We start from the raw sequence: 14,127 nt of genomic DNA, 5'->3' as shown, positions 1-14,127 counted from the left end.
CCCTGCATCGGGCTCCAAACTTAGCAGAAGTCTGCTTCTCTCTCTCCCTTTGCCCTCCCTTCACTTGCTCATTCTCCCTCTAAAATAAATCAATAAATCTTTTAAAAAAATAAATGATTAAACTTTAAAGGAAAAGAAAACATCCATTGGACATCCAGATAAAAACCAAATGAATGTAAGAGAAATAACTTTTTAGTCCTGACAAAAATGGAGTAATATATTTAAGACACTCAAGGAAAGAAAATATGAGCCAAAGATTTCATATCTAGCTAATGAATTTCAAATATAAAAAGGGCAAACAGTCATCAACACACAAAAATGGAGGGAATGGATACTGCTCCTACAACTCCTTTTTTAAGGAATCTACTAGAGAATGAGCTTCAAACAAGAAAAATGGTTGGTGAGACAATAATGTACAGACTGACAGTAAGCATTAAATACATATTTAAATGTACAACTAAGACTAAATAAAAGAGTACAAATAACTCTTTAAGCTGATAATGGATATGCAGTGTAACTGCTTAAAAAAAAAGGAGTGAGCATATGCAAAAGGTTTTTTTAAACAATTTTCAGTAGCCACATTGTATGGTATTATGCTAATGTTTTCTCCAGATTTTGTGTGTAATATGGGATAAAATAAACTGTTAAATGATATTTTAATTCTATCTGTTGGGGCGCCTGGGTGGCTCAGTTGTTAAGCGTCTGCCTTCCGCTCAGGTCACAGTCCCAGGGTCCTGGGATTGAGCCCCACATCAGGCTCCCTGCTCTGCAGGAAGCCTGCTTCTCCCTCTCCCACTCCCCCTGCTTGTGTTTCCTCTCTCGCTGTCTCTCTGTCAAATAAATAAATAAAATATTAAAAAAAAAATTCTATCTGTTGGTGAGACAGAATTCTCAGAGCAAGGTAAAGGAGATACTGGTTTAAGTTAAGAGATTATGTAATTACCCTGAAGCCCTGAATGTGAATAGGAGGTATCAGCATGATCTCATTAAGGAATTCAATCTTAAAAAACACACAGACATAAATCTACACATATATGTACTAACTCTAGTAACTAAAAAACCTAGAAACAATGGCCAATCCAATAGCAAATAATATAGCTAAAAACTCAGATTTTGGTTCTGAAATACCCTTTCCTATCAAAGGAAATCAGGACTTTTTGGAGAAATGACTAAATCCAGTTCTGTGGCAGGAAATGTACAAGATGTGCCTATCTTGTCATACCAGTTAGCAAGAATTTATCAGACTACTAGGGTTGTGTCAAAAAGACTTGAGGGCCAACTTGAAGAAGCTTCCACCAAAGCTGGGAAAATATCCAGAATGAATCAAAATACATAAAAAAATGTTTGAACCTGTAAGTTCATAATGATATATATATATATTTAAGAAAAATAAGGATATAGGCATTAACCATCAATGACTGATAATATCAAGAAAAGAGGTAATCTTGCCTTGTGCACTTGTGGCTAAAGCAGCACCACCACCTATGAAGTAGTCTTGCCCAAAATAGCAAAACTGAATCCAGTAAAGCATCTAGATCCAATTACCAATTTATGGGAAATACAGAGAAATCTACTAAATGACACTGTGGAAAAGATATCAGCAAGATCCAGCCTGTGGATCTACATCCACATCTATAGGGCAAATGATCTGGTGGTTTCCTCAAACAAACCTAACAAGGGGGAGTAAAGAGTTGGAAGAAAACTATAAATCAAGAGAAATGTAAAAAGACACATATTAAAGTGGCAGAACTACAGTTTCATTTCTTGAATGATAAAAATCATACAAAGAAGTGAGGAAGCGATTCTATAAAAATTCAGAACAATGGCTACTCTGGGGGGAGTGGGTCAAGAGAGGATTGTGTTTGGAAAGAGACAGGTAGTTTCTGAAGTAGCAAGTTATAGTCTCCTGATATGAATGGTGGTCACTAAGGGGTTGCCTTGGAAGAATTCATTAAACTATGTATTATATGGTTTTCTGAATCTGTGTTATATTTTAAAATAACAATGTTTAAACAGATTTATAAATTAGAAATCCTTTTAAATTTATTAATCCTAAATTCTTAGAAAAATGCACTAGAGTATATGAAAGGACAAGTCGAAAAGTTCTACAATCTCGGAATATGGAAAGAAATATTTTAACAAGGTTGAGGCACCTGGGTGGCTCAGTCGTTAAGTGTCTGCCTTCGGCTCAGGTCATGATCCCAGGGTCCTGGGATCGAGCCCTGCATGGGGCTCCCTGCTCGGCGGGGAGCCTGCTTCTCCCTCTCCCACTCCCCCTGCTGTGTTCCCGCTCTTGCTGTATCTCTCTTGATCAAATAAATAAAATCTTTTTTTTTTTTTTTTAAGATTTTTTTATTTATTCATTCGAGACAGAGAGATAGACACAGAGAGAGAGAGAGAGAATGAGCAGGGGGAGAAGCACAGGGAGGGGGAGAAGCAGACTCCCCGCTGAGCAGGGAGCCCGATGTGGGGCTCGATCCCAGGACACTGGGATCATGACCTGAGCCGAAGGCAGACGCTTTGTCATCTGAGCCACCCAGGCGCCCCTAAATAAATAAAATCTTAAAAAAAAAAAAATAAAGAAATATTTTAACAAGGTTAATGTATAACTTGAGGGAAAACCAGAAAGTAAAGAAGTGCACTAAGCTATAGTTTTACTATTATAAAAAGTGTTTCCTCTAATGGTAGCAGCATTTATGCCTTATGTATAAACTTGGGAAGGAAAAAGAATAAAATGAGGTTAACTGAAATTAGGTGATCTTTGAAGGCATTCTAGCTCTAACTTTAATTTTCTAAAATGCAGATAGTTTTTAATCAGAAAAATAAAAGCACAATTTTCAGAGAGGAGAAAATTTTGATCTAGGACTTCATCTGCAAAAGAAATTAATAGATGTAGTCAAGATGTAACTAAAGAAGAAAAAAGATCTTGGAAAATCACAAAAGACTGATCAACTCTAGATGTAAGTAGAATCTATTCAATTATCATTCCAAAAACAGCATGAAATGGCTAACAGGAATTTGTACGTTTGGAGAGAGCCCTGTTCCCTCTCTTTTCCCATTCTCTCAATTTTATATAATAAAATCACGGGAAAGGGAGCAACTCCTATCATTTTAACTGTATCTAAAAACTCCATACGGCAGAGGCTGGCTTTGACCACAACTATAATAGAAGAAAAAGTAAAGAGGGACTAGACATGGGGGGGGGGTGTGTGTAATGAGTGTGTCTTGTTTATGATACAGATTCAATAAATACTTGTTAATGAAAAGCAAATATAAGAAATTTTAAATTTTGGATCAAAGGTAATGGCAAAATTCCTAGGTTCTCCATTTTCAGATAGTCTGATATCAAACAGCATTTTAAACTCCTATCAATTCGGCCTCTTATAAATGTTGTTTATCTCACCTTATATGAATATTCAAAATATAATGAATAAAAGCAGTATTGGAAAACTACCACCGCTAACTCGTCCTAAGTTGCTGCCTCTTTCCTTCTAAAGTATGTTTCTACATTTTAATTTGTCCTGATCTACACATTCACTTTTTCTAAGTAGTTATTTTTTCCCTGACTTGGTGAGGTCTCTACTTTGTTTACCTCCCCTTCACTGAGTTCCCAACAAATAGGAATGAATATCTCTTTGTCAGAGCAGTTTAAGTAGTCATGCCCATGAACGAAGCCTTAACAATACACAATGGATTTTTTTTTCTTCAAAGAGAAGGATGGGCTGAAGAAACAAACAAAAAAAAAACCCTGCAAGAAGAAAATGCAAAGAGGAATGTGTCCAGCCTTGAGTTAGTGGCATGACTGTGTTCGTTCCACAGATGTTTATGGTGTGTCCCTTTGTGCCAGGCAACACAGTTCTTACTTCCCTTCCCATCTTCAAACTCCAGCTACTACTAAATGCAATTAAAATCCAAGTGACTGGGGTGCCTGAGTGGTTAAGCACCTGACTCTTAATTTTGGCTCAAGTCACAAGATCAGGGTCATGAGATCGAGCCCATGCTCAGCATGGAGCCTGCGTAAGATTCTTTCTCTCCCTCTGCACCCCACCCCCGCTCATGCGCACTCTCTAAAAAAATAAAATAAAATAAAATCATAGTGTCCTATTTCCAATTGTTAAGGGAACCACCTTCTCCCTCTTCCCATGATCCTCTGAGTCCTTAAAATAAGTACGCCAACTTTCTAAGATGTTACAGGTTCATCCCCAGGATGGGACAACTGATTTATGTGACAATTTACTATCCAGTCCCATGTTTCTCTAGTCCAGGTTTAAAGTGCCAAAGGTACCTATGAACACATGGTATCTGAATCTCATCTGCCTCACATCCCTAACAAGAACAGAGAATCCCCCAGTCCAGTGCAGACCCCTCTCTTTCAAAGTCTAGATATGAAGGGAAATTAGAAAATCCATTTGGCCTTGGATCCAAGACATATTCTAGGATTCAACTTTACCAGTAATTAACCTAATATTTTTATTTTTTTTTAAAGTAGGCTTGATGCTGAACATGGGGCTAGAACTCAACACCCCAAGATTAAGAATCACATGCTCTGGGGCGCCTGGGTGGCTCAGTCGTTAAGCATCTGCCTTCGGCTCAGGTCATGATCCCAGGGTCCTGGGATCCAGCCCCGCATCGGGCTCCCTGCTCCGCAGGAAGCCTGTTCTCCCTCTCCCACTCCCCCTGCTTGTGTTCCTTCTCTCGCTGTGTCTGTCAAAAAAAATAAATAAAATCTAAAAAAAAAAAAAAATCACATGCTCTACTGACTGAGCCAGTCAGGCACCCCTAACCTAATTATTTTAAATCCTATTGTATATCTGTGTCCATTTTTCAATTGGTTCAGAATTTTTTTTTTATTTTGGTTCGGAACTTCTAGTAGTGTAAAATGATCATCCCCAAACTACAATACTGATCAAAAAAATATGAGTCTGGATTAAGTTAAAGAAGAGAATAAACAAAAAGAAACAAAACAACAACAAAACCAAACATACAAACCTCTTTCCCTTTACTAAGTCAACTAGACAACTAGAGGTACCAGGAATTATAAGATTGGGTTTTCCTGTCATTTTATCATAGAAAGTGGGAGTTTGGTGGCTCAATCACAAAAATATGTAACTTCCATAGGCAAAAAACCAAAAAGAGCCCAAAAACAAAAAAAACCAACCAGCCAGAAGTTATATCTTCTTAACCTAAAAAAGAGCAAAAAATCCTTAATATTTAAAATTATTTAAACCTACCTGACCCCCCCCCAAAATTATGAAGCAGCTTAGAGAGACATACAAATAAAATTTATATAAACTTAAAATCCTATGTTTTATTATGATACAGTAATTTCTTGCCCTGTCTTAGACACCACAATTGCTTCATGTTCCTGTTTTTACTACCTCTCATCAAGTACTCAAAAAATATCTAGAAGTCTCAAAAAAAAAAGAAGCCTATGGTCCTCAAATAATTTCTATAAGGACCCTTTCTATAATAATTCCTAATAAATCACCTTCTTCTCTATCAAAAGAACATATACTATCCAGTCTTTTTTTTTTTTTTTTTAAAGATTTTATGGATTTATTTGGGGGGGGCGCACAGAAGGAGAGGAAGAAGCAGACTCCCCACTGAGCATGGAGCCCAACACAGGGCTCAGGGCTTGATCCCAGGACCCCAAGAACATGACTAGAGCCAAAGGCAGACACCTAACCAACTGAGTCACCTAGGCACCCCTATCCATTCTTATTTCGGACAGTAGCACCAAAAGACATTTGTATTGGAGGGCTATGATCAACTTCTGGTATTCAAAACACAAACATTTACACATCCAACATTTCCATTTGACTATTCTCTTTCCTTCAGATTCTATTATCTAAAACTATTTCTTTAAATCATATTTAATCCACCAAATCATTGCTAAAACATTTACACATTAACAAACTTGCTAAAATACGTATTTCAGTGCTTTTGTACCCATATTAACCAAATCTTTTTGACAATCAAATCTCAAACCTCCTCTTCCCACATAATGTCCTTTAATACTTTATCCTCCTCATAAATCTTTGTTATTTACTGAGTTCTGGAACCGTCAGGAAATCTACATGTCCTGGAAAGGGGAAATATTTTTCTTCATTGCTTATATTTGTTATGTCCCACTTCCTCTGAGGCTTCTATTCATTCTTATTACTGCTGGTCCTACCCAATTGCATGGTATTTTCCCCAATTCTACTTCTTTCTAGCTGCCCATACATCCAATCTCTTCAAACCAGTATGATAGCTTTGGTGTCCAACCTCCAAATACTTCAACTCTCAGGTCTTAAAAAAGATACCACTCCCTTAAATAGTCTAAACATTACCAGTTAACCACAACAACTTGTGATTTAATGTTTATCAACTTCTAACATGAAAGCATTCCCATTTCATCGTACAGATAAGTAAATCCAAAACTCAAAGTCAGAAGAAAAAAATTTACATACAAAATGTCTGGCATTTGGTTCATTTTAAAGCACTACATTCATCTACATTAAGTTAAAACAATGACCGTCAGTTTTAGGTTGGTAAGAAAAATGATAAATTCTCTAACAGAAAATGCTACATATCACTTATTCCTTTCAGAAGAGCAATCCAATACATACCTCTGCAGAAAATAAGTTTCTTCCGGATTTATCCAAATAAGAGAGAATGAATCCACATTACTTTATGTAAAAAAATAAAAAAGACTAAAACGTGCCCTACAGACATCAATGACTCAGTGTACCAAAAGGTATGAGATTTAACTATCAGATTATTTGCTGAAATTTAAAACTTAGTAAGAGGCTGTAGTTACCTCTTTTTGTAGATGAAGTTGGAAGCAACTGTTTGGCTTTGAGGGAAGTACGAGGCAAATTTTTCAGCCTTTGCGAAGCTGTTGAAAAATAAGGAACTGTAATATTTGCCTGGAAGGACAAGATAAAGGCTATAGCTTCTGTAAACTTGAATATTTTAATACATACTTGAAAATTTATCAAGGAACAGAAACCATAAGGTGAAAATATGTTAGAAACCTAGAAGCAGAGGAATCTGAAAGTGATGCTTAGTGCATTAAGTCGGAAAGGAAAAGGGATGGAAATCTTAGTGCAAAGTGCATACTTTCAGAAATAGTTTCTTATAGATGAGAAAATCTACAATATGTAAACTAATCAAAATATCAAAGAGAAAACAAACCACCGGCAAACATGCTACAGGATGCAAAGAATATAAAGCTAAGTAAGTAAAAGTGATGAACACAAGCACACAGTATAGAATAAAATAAAAGTAGTACTTGTTCAATGCAAAAAAGCAGACTTTGGCAAAGCAGTTATTGTTAGATGAATTGCCCTAACATAGAACAGTAATCCCCATACTCAAAAAGGAGAAGAAAACTCAGAACCAGGCAGGTCCTCAAGGGAGTAAAAACCCAGTGGCTTTAATATACTCAACATCATCTTGCTGTAGCATAAAACTAATTTGTACTTTAGACTTTGGGTGGCAATATATCTGTGCTGTGCACATATTATATGTGGTGGATGGGGGTGTGTGTGGGGGGGTGCACACTGTGTGTTGGGGTTGACAGGGTTGGAGGAGTCAGAGCATCTGCTTCTTAAAGTGATCAATGAGGAGTTCTAAGCTTTCTTCAAAACTCCTACTCTATTAACTGCAAGGAAACTCTCAGAACTGGCATGTAAGCAGCAGCTCAGAGCCATCCAGAGTTAAAGCTCACTGTAGTTTCACTGAGCTGAAAAGACCCACACCTACCTGTATAGTCACCTATTTAAGCGGTTCTAAAATGTCACTCTACTGATTGAGAAGTTGGACTTCTAGGATTTATATGAGAGAGAGAGAGAGAGAGAGAGAGATATCCCACAACCATAAATCTGGCCAGCATTTAAACAATCATCGGATTGACAAAGGAATACTTGATAATATCATCAAAGAGAATTAAGGAGAATTTCTCTTTTGCCCTATTGCTTAACTATATCAATGCTTTTAAAAAACTATTGTTTCCTCACTGTCTGATAGTAAATATTTTTAAAGAGTAATAAATGTATTTGACTTCCAATTTTACTCCACACATTACGTAGCCAAATATATACCAATTCAGCTTAAATACTGCCAGGAAGACTACTAAAAACTTCTTCAAACCTAAAAAAAAAAAAAAAATCAATTTTATAATTACCTCATACCTATCCCACAGAAATATAGGATCCTATCATCACAATATTCTCCATTTGCATATTTATTCATACATGCTTTCAACCATTCATAGTGTCATTCATTTACTCATTCACTGCTGCTTTTTTTCATTCTTTCAAATAGTTAATTATCTACTTTATTTCAGGTTTTAGGTATAGTGGATTTGTTCAGTAGCCAACTAGGTGGATAAAATTCCTACTTTCATGGAACTAACATTCTGAAAGGAAAGGGGAAATAAAAGAGTCAAATAGTCAGATAGTGATAGCTGCTAAGGAGAAAACTAAGTAGGGAAGGGAGACAGGAAATGGGGAGATTTAAATTGCAATTATAAATAGGGTGATCAGGAAAGATTTCCCTGAGATGACATCTGCGCAAAGATCTGAAGGAAGAGAGGAAGTAAGCCATACAGATATCTGGGGAAAGCACTGTAGAAAGACAGAAAAGCAATGGTAGAGGACCTGGGGTAAGAGTGTGCCTAGTATATCTGAAGAACAGGAAGTAGGCCACTATGATTGGAATAGAGAAATGAGGGCAAAAGGTAACTATCTGTATGTATGCTGGCAATCCACAATACCTATTAACCATTAAAATTTTTTTAGTGAGGGCCTAACATCAAATATCATCTATAATCTGTTTTGGAAAGGTCCTATTTAAATTAATAGCTATGATAACTCCAAACTTTCTCTCTCAAGTTTCATGGGTCACAACAAAAGCATCCATAACAAGTAAAACCTATGCAATGGTAATCTGAAGAATCAACTGCAAATAGAATCAGGCAGTATACACTAAATTTGTCTAATACAACAAATCTGATAAATCTGACATAATGAAATTAGTGATTTCCATAAGATACAACATAGTGGTGTATTACTCAAATAAGAAAACTAAATTTTTATCTGAATTATCACTCTTAATTTGATGAGTCTTCTAAAGACTGTATCATTTTTTAAATGATAAAGTGTAGTAAACGGAAAGTCTCCAAATTTTTCTACAATAATAGAATTCAGTGTGTTAGCTGTTTAAAAATACTCATGGTTTCCCCGGTTTCTCTCTTAATATTTACATAATTCCAAATTAGCAAGACCCCACCATGAAAAGCAAAGATGGTACAATAAAAATATTATTCTCTCATGCTACCATTATTTAGGTTAATGTCTTCCTCCATAAACCAATCCCAAATGCCTCTGTATTTTTGTTAAACATACACCACCATTTTCCAAGTCATTCTGGCTCAAAGTTTTCTTTAATTCCATTTAGTCATCCCTGCAGTTCTGTTGATCTCTTCCTTTACATCCCTACTGTTTCCTAAATACCTAATTCAGACCTTCATCACCCTATTTTTGGATTAGAACAGTGTCCTTTTGGGTTTTCCTACATCCAATCCTTCCACTTTATTCATGTGCATCAGGGGAAGGCTAGTGGAAGTGCGGTCCCCCCACCCAATACCTCCCCCTCCCAGTCCAGTGCAGGCAGTAAGTGAGTGAATGGTCTGTAAGGAATTCAGAACAAAAATAAAACCAGCTTGGTCTGTTTTTTTATTATCATCATGTCCCGGATTAATAATCAATGTTGGCGATAAAATGCTCCTCCCTGAAGAAAACAGTTTGTCAGCCTAAGTTATAAACAACTGCTGCAGGTACTGTTGCCTCTTAATAGCATATATGAAAGATTTAAATGAACATATTTTAATACTTATCTTTTAAAGTACATTGCATTTCACATGAAAAATCATCAGGAGAACTCCCAGTTATATAATCAGGGTGCTCCCCTAACATAGGGGGATTCAGCTACACATTTCTTTCCAGAGTTCATAGAGATGTGAAATCAAGCTTAGCACACTGCCTCCAACCCTTATGGTATAATAATATATTCCTATATTTACACAGCTTAGAAATAAACAATGATGGTACAGTGATTATAAAGTCAATGAAACAGAATGTGAGTTACTTCAATTGTAATTATATGTGACTGAGTATTAAATTTTTTCAGCTGTGAAGACATTTAAAAATCATTAGATTTGATCCCCAAAGGAACTTGGGTAAGATGGCAATTTCTGAAATATATTGTAAAATGGAATTTTATGAATTTCTGCCAAACTTATCATTATGTTGAATATTTCCTTACTTGTATAACAGCTGCTTTGTGGGGGGAAAAAAAAACCTTTTCAGATTTAAAAATTGAAGACTATTCTTCAGTTAACATGACTGAAGAGAAATTGATAAATCTGGCTATACTGTGTCTTGAGCTTCAATATGCAAAGATCAATTCTGAAGAAGTTATTGACAAATTTCCAGAAACTAAAGCTATAACATTCATTACTGTGACAAACCAATATGTAAAAACATATTTTCCTTTTTTATAAAAAATGATTTAAAAGTATCTATCTTTTTTGTACTGTAATGTTGATATTATTATTTTTTTACTGACAGTTGTAAAATAATGCTCAATAAAAGAATATTTCTCATTGTCTGCATTTTCTCCAGCCATTATTATTATAACTCATTCTATTTCATTATTATTGAACATAATTTTGTCATATGGGGAGATGTTAAAAATAATCTCCAGGTCCCAAATACTAAGTAAGCATAAGCCACTATAAAAGAATGTTAATTACTGCTAAGTAAAATGTCCCCTGTTCCCCCTAACTCTGCAATGACATTTTGTTTTGAAACTTTCATTGCTACAAATTCTGAGTCACCTTTCAATCCTCTTTCTCTCCACCTCCCATCTTCTCGGTGTTACCAAGTCACATATCTTCTACTTCATTTTTAAAAATTCATCCAGATCTCATCACCTCCTGCACTAGTGCCTTTGTTCAGATATTCATTTCTTGCCATGATTACACAAAAGCCTTTTAAATGGCTTCTACTCTCTCTTCAACTTTAATCCATTCTTCATATTGCTACCAGAATGGATTTTCTAAGAAGTAACATTGATTAAAAGTCTACCATGGCTCTCTACACTTATAGGATAAAACCCAAATTCCTTAATATATTAAAAAACTCCCAATCTGTGCCCTACGTATCTCTCTCATCCTTCATCACTGCACCCTACACTCTACTCATACAAAACCACTATAATCAGGGTGCTACTTTTAAGACTTCATTACCAATTGCACTGTTAGGTAAACCTGTCTTTCTTCATGTGGTCTCATAATCTCCTCCTGAGTTAGTGGAGAGATATCTTCAGTATCTTTTCTGAAAACCTCTTCACATTGCTGAGTTTAATGCCTCTCTTCTGTTCCCATAGAAGTTCCTGCCAATCACTCCCTGCTATTGAAGGGCACGTGCTGTCTCATTTATATTTATAATCCCAGTGCCTAGAACATAACATATACCCAATAAATATCTGTTGAATAATAAAGGAGACATGAGTGACTGATCACTGGATAAAATCCAGAGATCTGAACTAAGCATTCAAGATCCTCTGGAGTAGAGGTCTAATCTAGTGTTTCTCAAACTTGAATATACCCCAGAATCAGGTGAGACACTTCTAAAAAATACAGATGCTGGGTACCCATTCCAGATGTATTCAATCAAAATTTACAGAAGTGTCAGAAAAACTACATTTATAAAATCTCTTTGTAATTAGATAATTGACCCATCATTGCACTCATTCTTAAAAAGAAATTCTACAAGTATTCCATTCATTCTTACATCAGCCCATTATAGAGATTTATCATGACTTATTTCTTTGAATTTATGTTTCATAATTTTGTAAAATTCAAGTGTAATCTTTTAATGTTTGGTTCCCAGCGAAATCTGGATGAGAATTCCTTCCCCATGAGCCTCAGGGCAGTCTGGTTATGCATAAGCTGACAACTGCCTTCGACACTCCCTCTTCAGTGAGAAGTCCGGAGTAGAATATTGACCATATACCTTTTCTCTGGGGGAATACTTTGTATCCTATGCAAAAATATTCTTCCATTTGACTAAATGTAAGTAAGTGGATAAATATTACATAAAAATATTCTTCCATTTGACTAAATGTAAGTAAGTGGATAAATATTACACTGGATTATTTTACTCTTCTGTGGTAATTCACAAAGTATTTATAGTTCAATAATGCTCCAACAGAGTCATCCAGGACTATTTTCCAAGATGCCTACTCATGTGCAGTTAGGTCAGCATGATGTAATCAAAAAATTATTGGGAGGAAAACAGGGGACTCAAAGAGGGGTGGGGAGGAAGGAGTAATTTGGTTTGGTTTTGCACTTTTCTAGGTATATGCCATTGCATGTATAATACATATGGATCTCTGCTTCCTCTCTATAAAAATAAGAAATGGGTTGTTGTGAGGTTCAAATGAGATAATTCATGTGAAAGTAAACATTTAAAAATACTAACCGGAGTTTGAGTATTACTTTAATTTTTTTAAACCAGCAGGTTGTCTTGGGTTTTTCTCCCTTTTCTTATTTCTGAACCAATAATTCCTGTATCTTTCTGAAAACTAAATTTCCTACTGAACCTCTACTCTAGTAGTCTTAGCAAGGTGCTAGTCTTTTGAAAAACTCTGTTCCTGACAAACATTCCTTCCTTTAAACGGAGAAACTGAGAAAATGACGTATATCCATGACCTCTCCAATGCTCTGGTTTTCTTAAGCTTTTTAAGTTATTCACATTTCAAATATAAAAGTTGGAAATTGGTAATAGCTATAAAAATTAAAATATATTAGAACTCTCATAATATTCATATTTGAATGCCAGCATCCACAATAATGCAGCCATAGCAAATAAGCATATAAAAACAGTGATTGGCATAAGAAGGCAAAAGAAGTGGTCCCATAAGTGGAAATAACAGCAACCTTGCAAAGTTAGGTTCATGCAGACCAGCAAGTAAGAACCAAAGCTTTACCACTTAAGGGCTGGAAAAATAAAAACTTAAAGGATAACAAAATGCAACATCTATTATACTAACCGGTTTATACAAAAAATAAAAAATACTAATTCGTGTATAAAATGTGTAAGACTTGCTATTATAACATTTATAAATAATTCTATATCAAAATAAAAAGGCTATTATGAAAACAGTATATATACACACAGTAATTAAAAGAACACATACATACATTTCTATTGATCAAAGATATATGTAAAATTAAGAAAAATAGATAATATGTTACAAAATATGTTAATTTTAAACAGAAGGCTTTAAAATATTTTTATAAAATAAACAAGTTTTAAATTTGATAAAATTCTGGATTTACTATTTTCCAAAAATATTTTTGTGACTAATGTGATTTTACACTAAAATAAGTGTGGCATTTTAATTGTAAATAAGCTTCATTATAGCTTCAAGTATAAAAATAAACAACTATATGCAATTAAAAAAAAAAAAAGGATGGTACCTTGCTTTGTCTTTTGCTTGTACCTGTTCAAGTATTGAAATACACCACTATGAAACTACATGCATATTTTCTACTTAAAAGTAAATTAGTGTTCAGAATCTCATTATTTTTCCCTATATATTTTCTTTAATTATCAATTTATAGGTAAAAAGAAAAAATAATTCACCTACAGAAAAAAATTCTAGGGAATCATCAGGTAATTACAATGGTAATTCTACCACTGGGGAAGGCAAGTAATTATCACAAAGTTTAAGACATGGTCAGTATATTTTTCTATTAACATTTTTATTCTAGGTTCTCAACCTTTTCTATTTTCTTCTATTTTTGTGAAGAATTTTTTTTATTTCCATACAGCTTTGAGGTGTGCTAGAATAGTTCAAACAAAGAACATACATGAGGGCATGAGAGAACAACCCTGAGTAAAGAGTTGGTACTGAGAATTTACTGAATAAAAGTAAAGAGAATATAGATATAGCTAGTTTTAACAAAGAGCAGGGAAGCTGTCTCTAGAGATATAATCATGTAAAGTTTTGAGAAATTCCGAACTTAACAATTCAAACTAAGCATAAAAGCACAAATACAAATGATGTTTT

The 14,127-nt window shown here is 34.9% G+C and overlaps 1 protein-coding gene across 4 annotated transcripts in view; it reads right to left on the bottom strand.

The window, feature by feature from the left end:
• SLAIN2 (SLAIN motif family member 2) overlaps nt 1–14,127 on the bottom strand; it is an 82,833-nt gene that overhangs the window by 15,657 nt on the left and 53,049 nt on the right. For 2 of the 4 annotated variants that reach the window (XM_032400317.1, XM_032400319.1), the window contains exon 7: nt 6,803–6,880. The exons of the other annotated variants lie outside the window; for them this stretch is intronic. In XM_032400317.1, the coding sequence (XP_032256208.1) occupies nt 6,803–6,880 (78 nt within the window). The remainder of the gene's footprint in view (nt 1–6,802; nt 6,881–14,127) is intronic. 4 annotated transcript variants of the gene reach the window in all.

This window comes from Phoca vitulina, unplaced genomic scaffold, assembly GCF_004348235.1.
Source record: "Phoca vitulina isolate PV1807 unplaced genomic scaffold, GSC_HSeal_1.0 scaffold3, whole genome shotgun sequence".
Taxonomy (NCBI): Eukaryota; Metazoa; Chordata; class Mammalia; order Carnivora; family Phocidae; genus Phoca; species Phoca vitulina.
The sequence above is the reverse complement of the archived record's forward strand: the minus strand, read 5'-3'. Positions and strand labels throughout refer to the sequence as shown.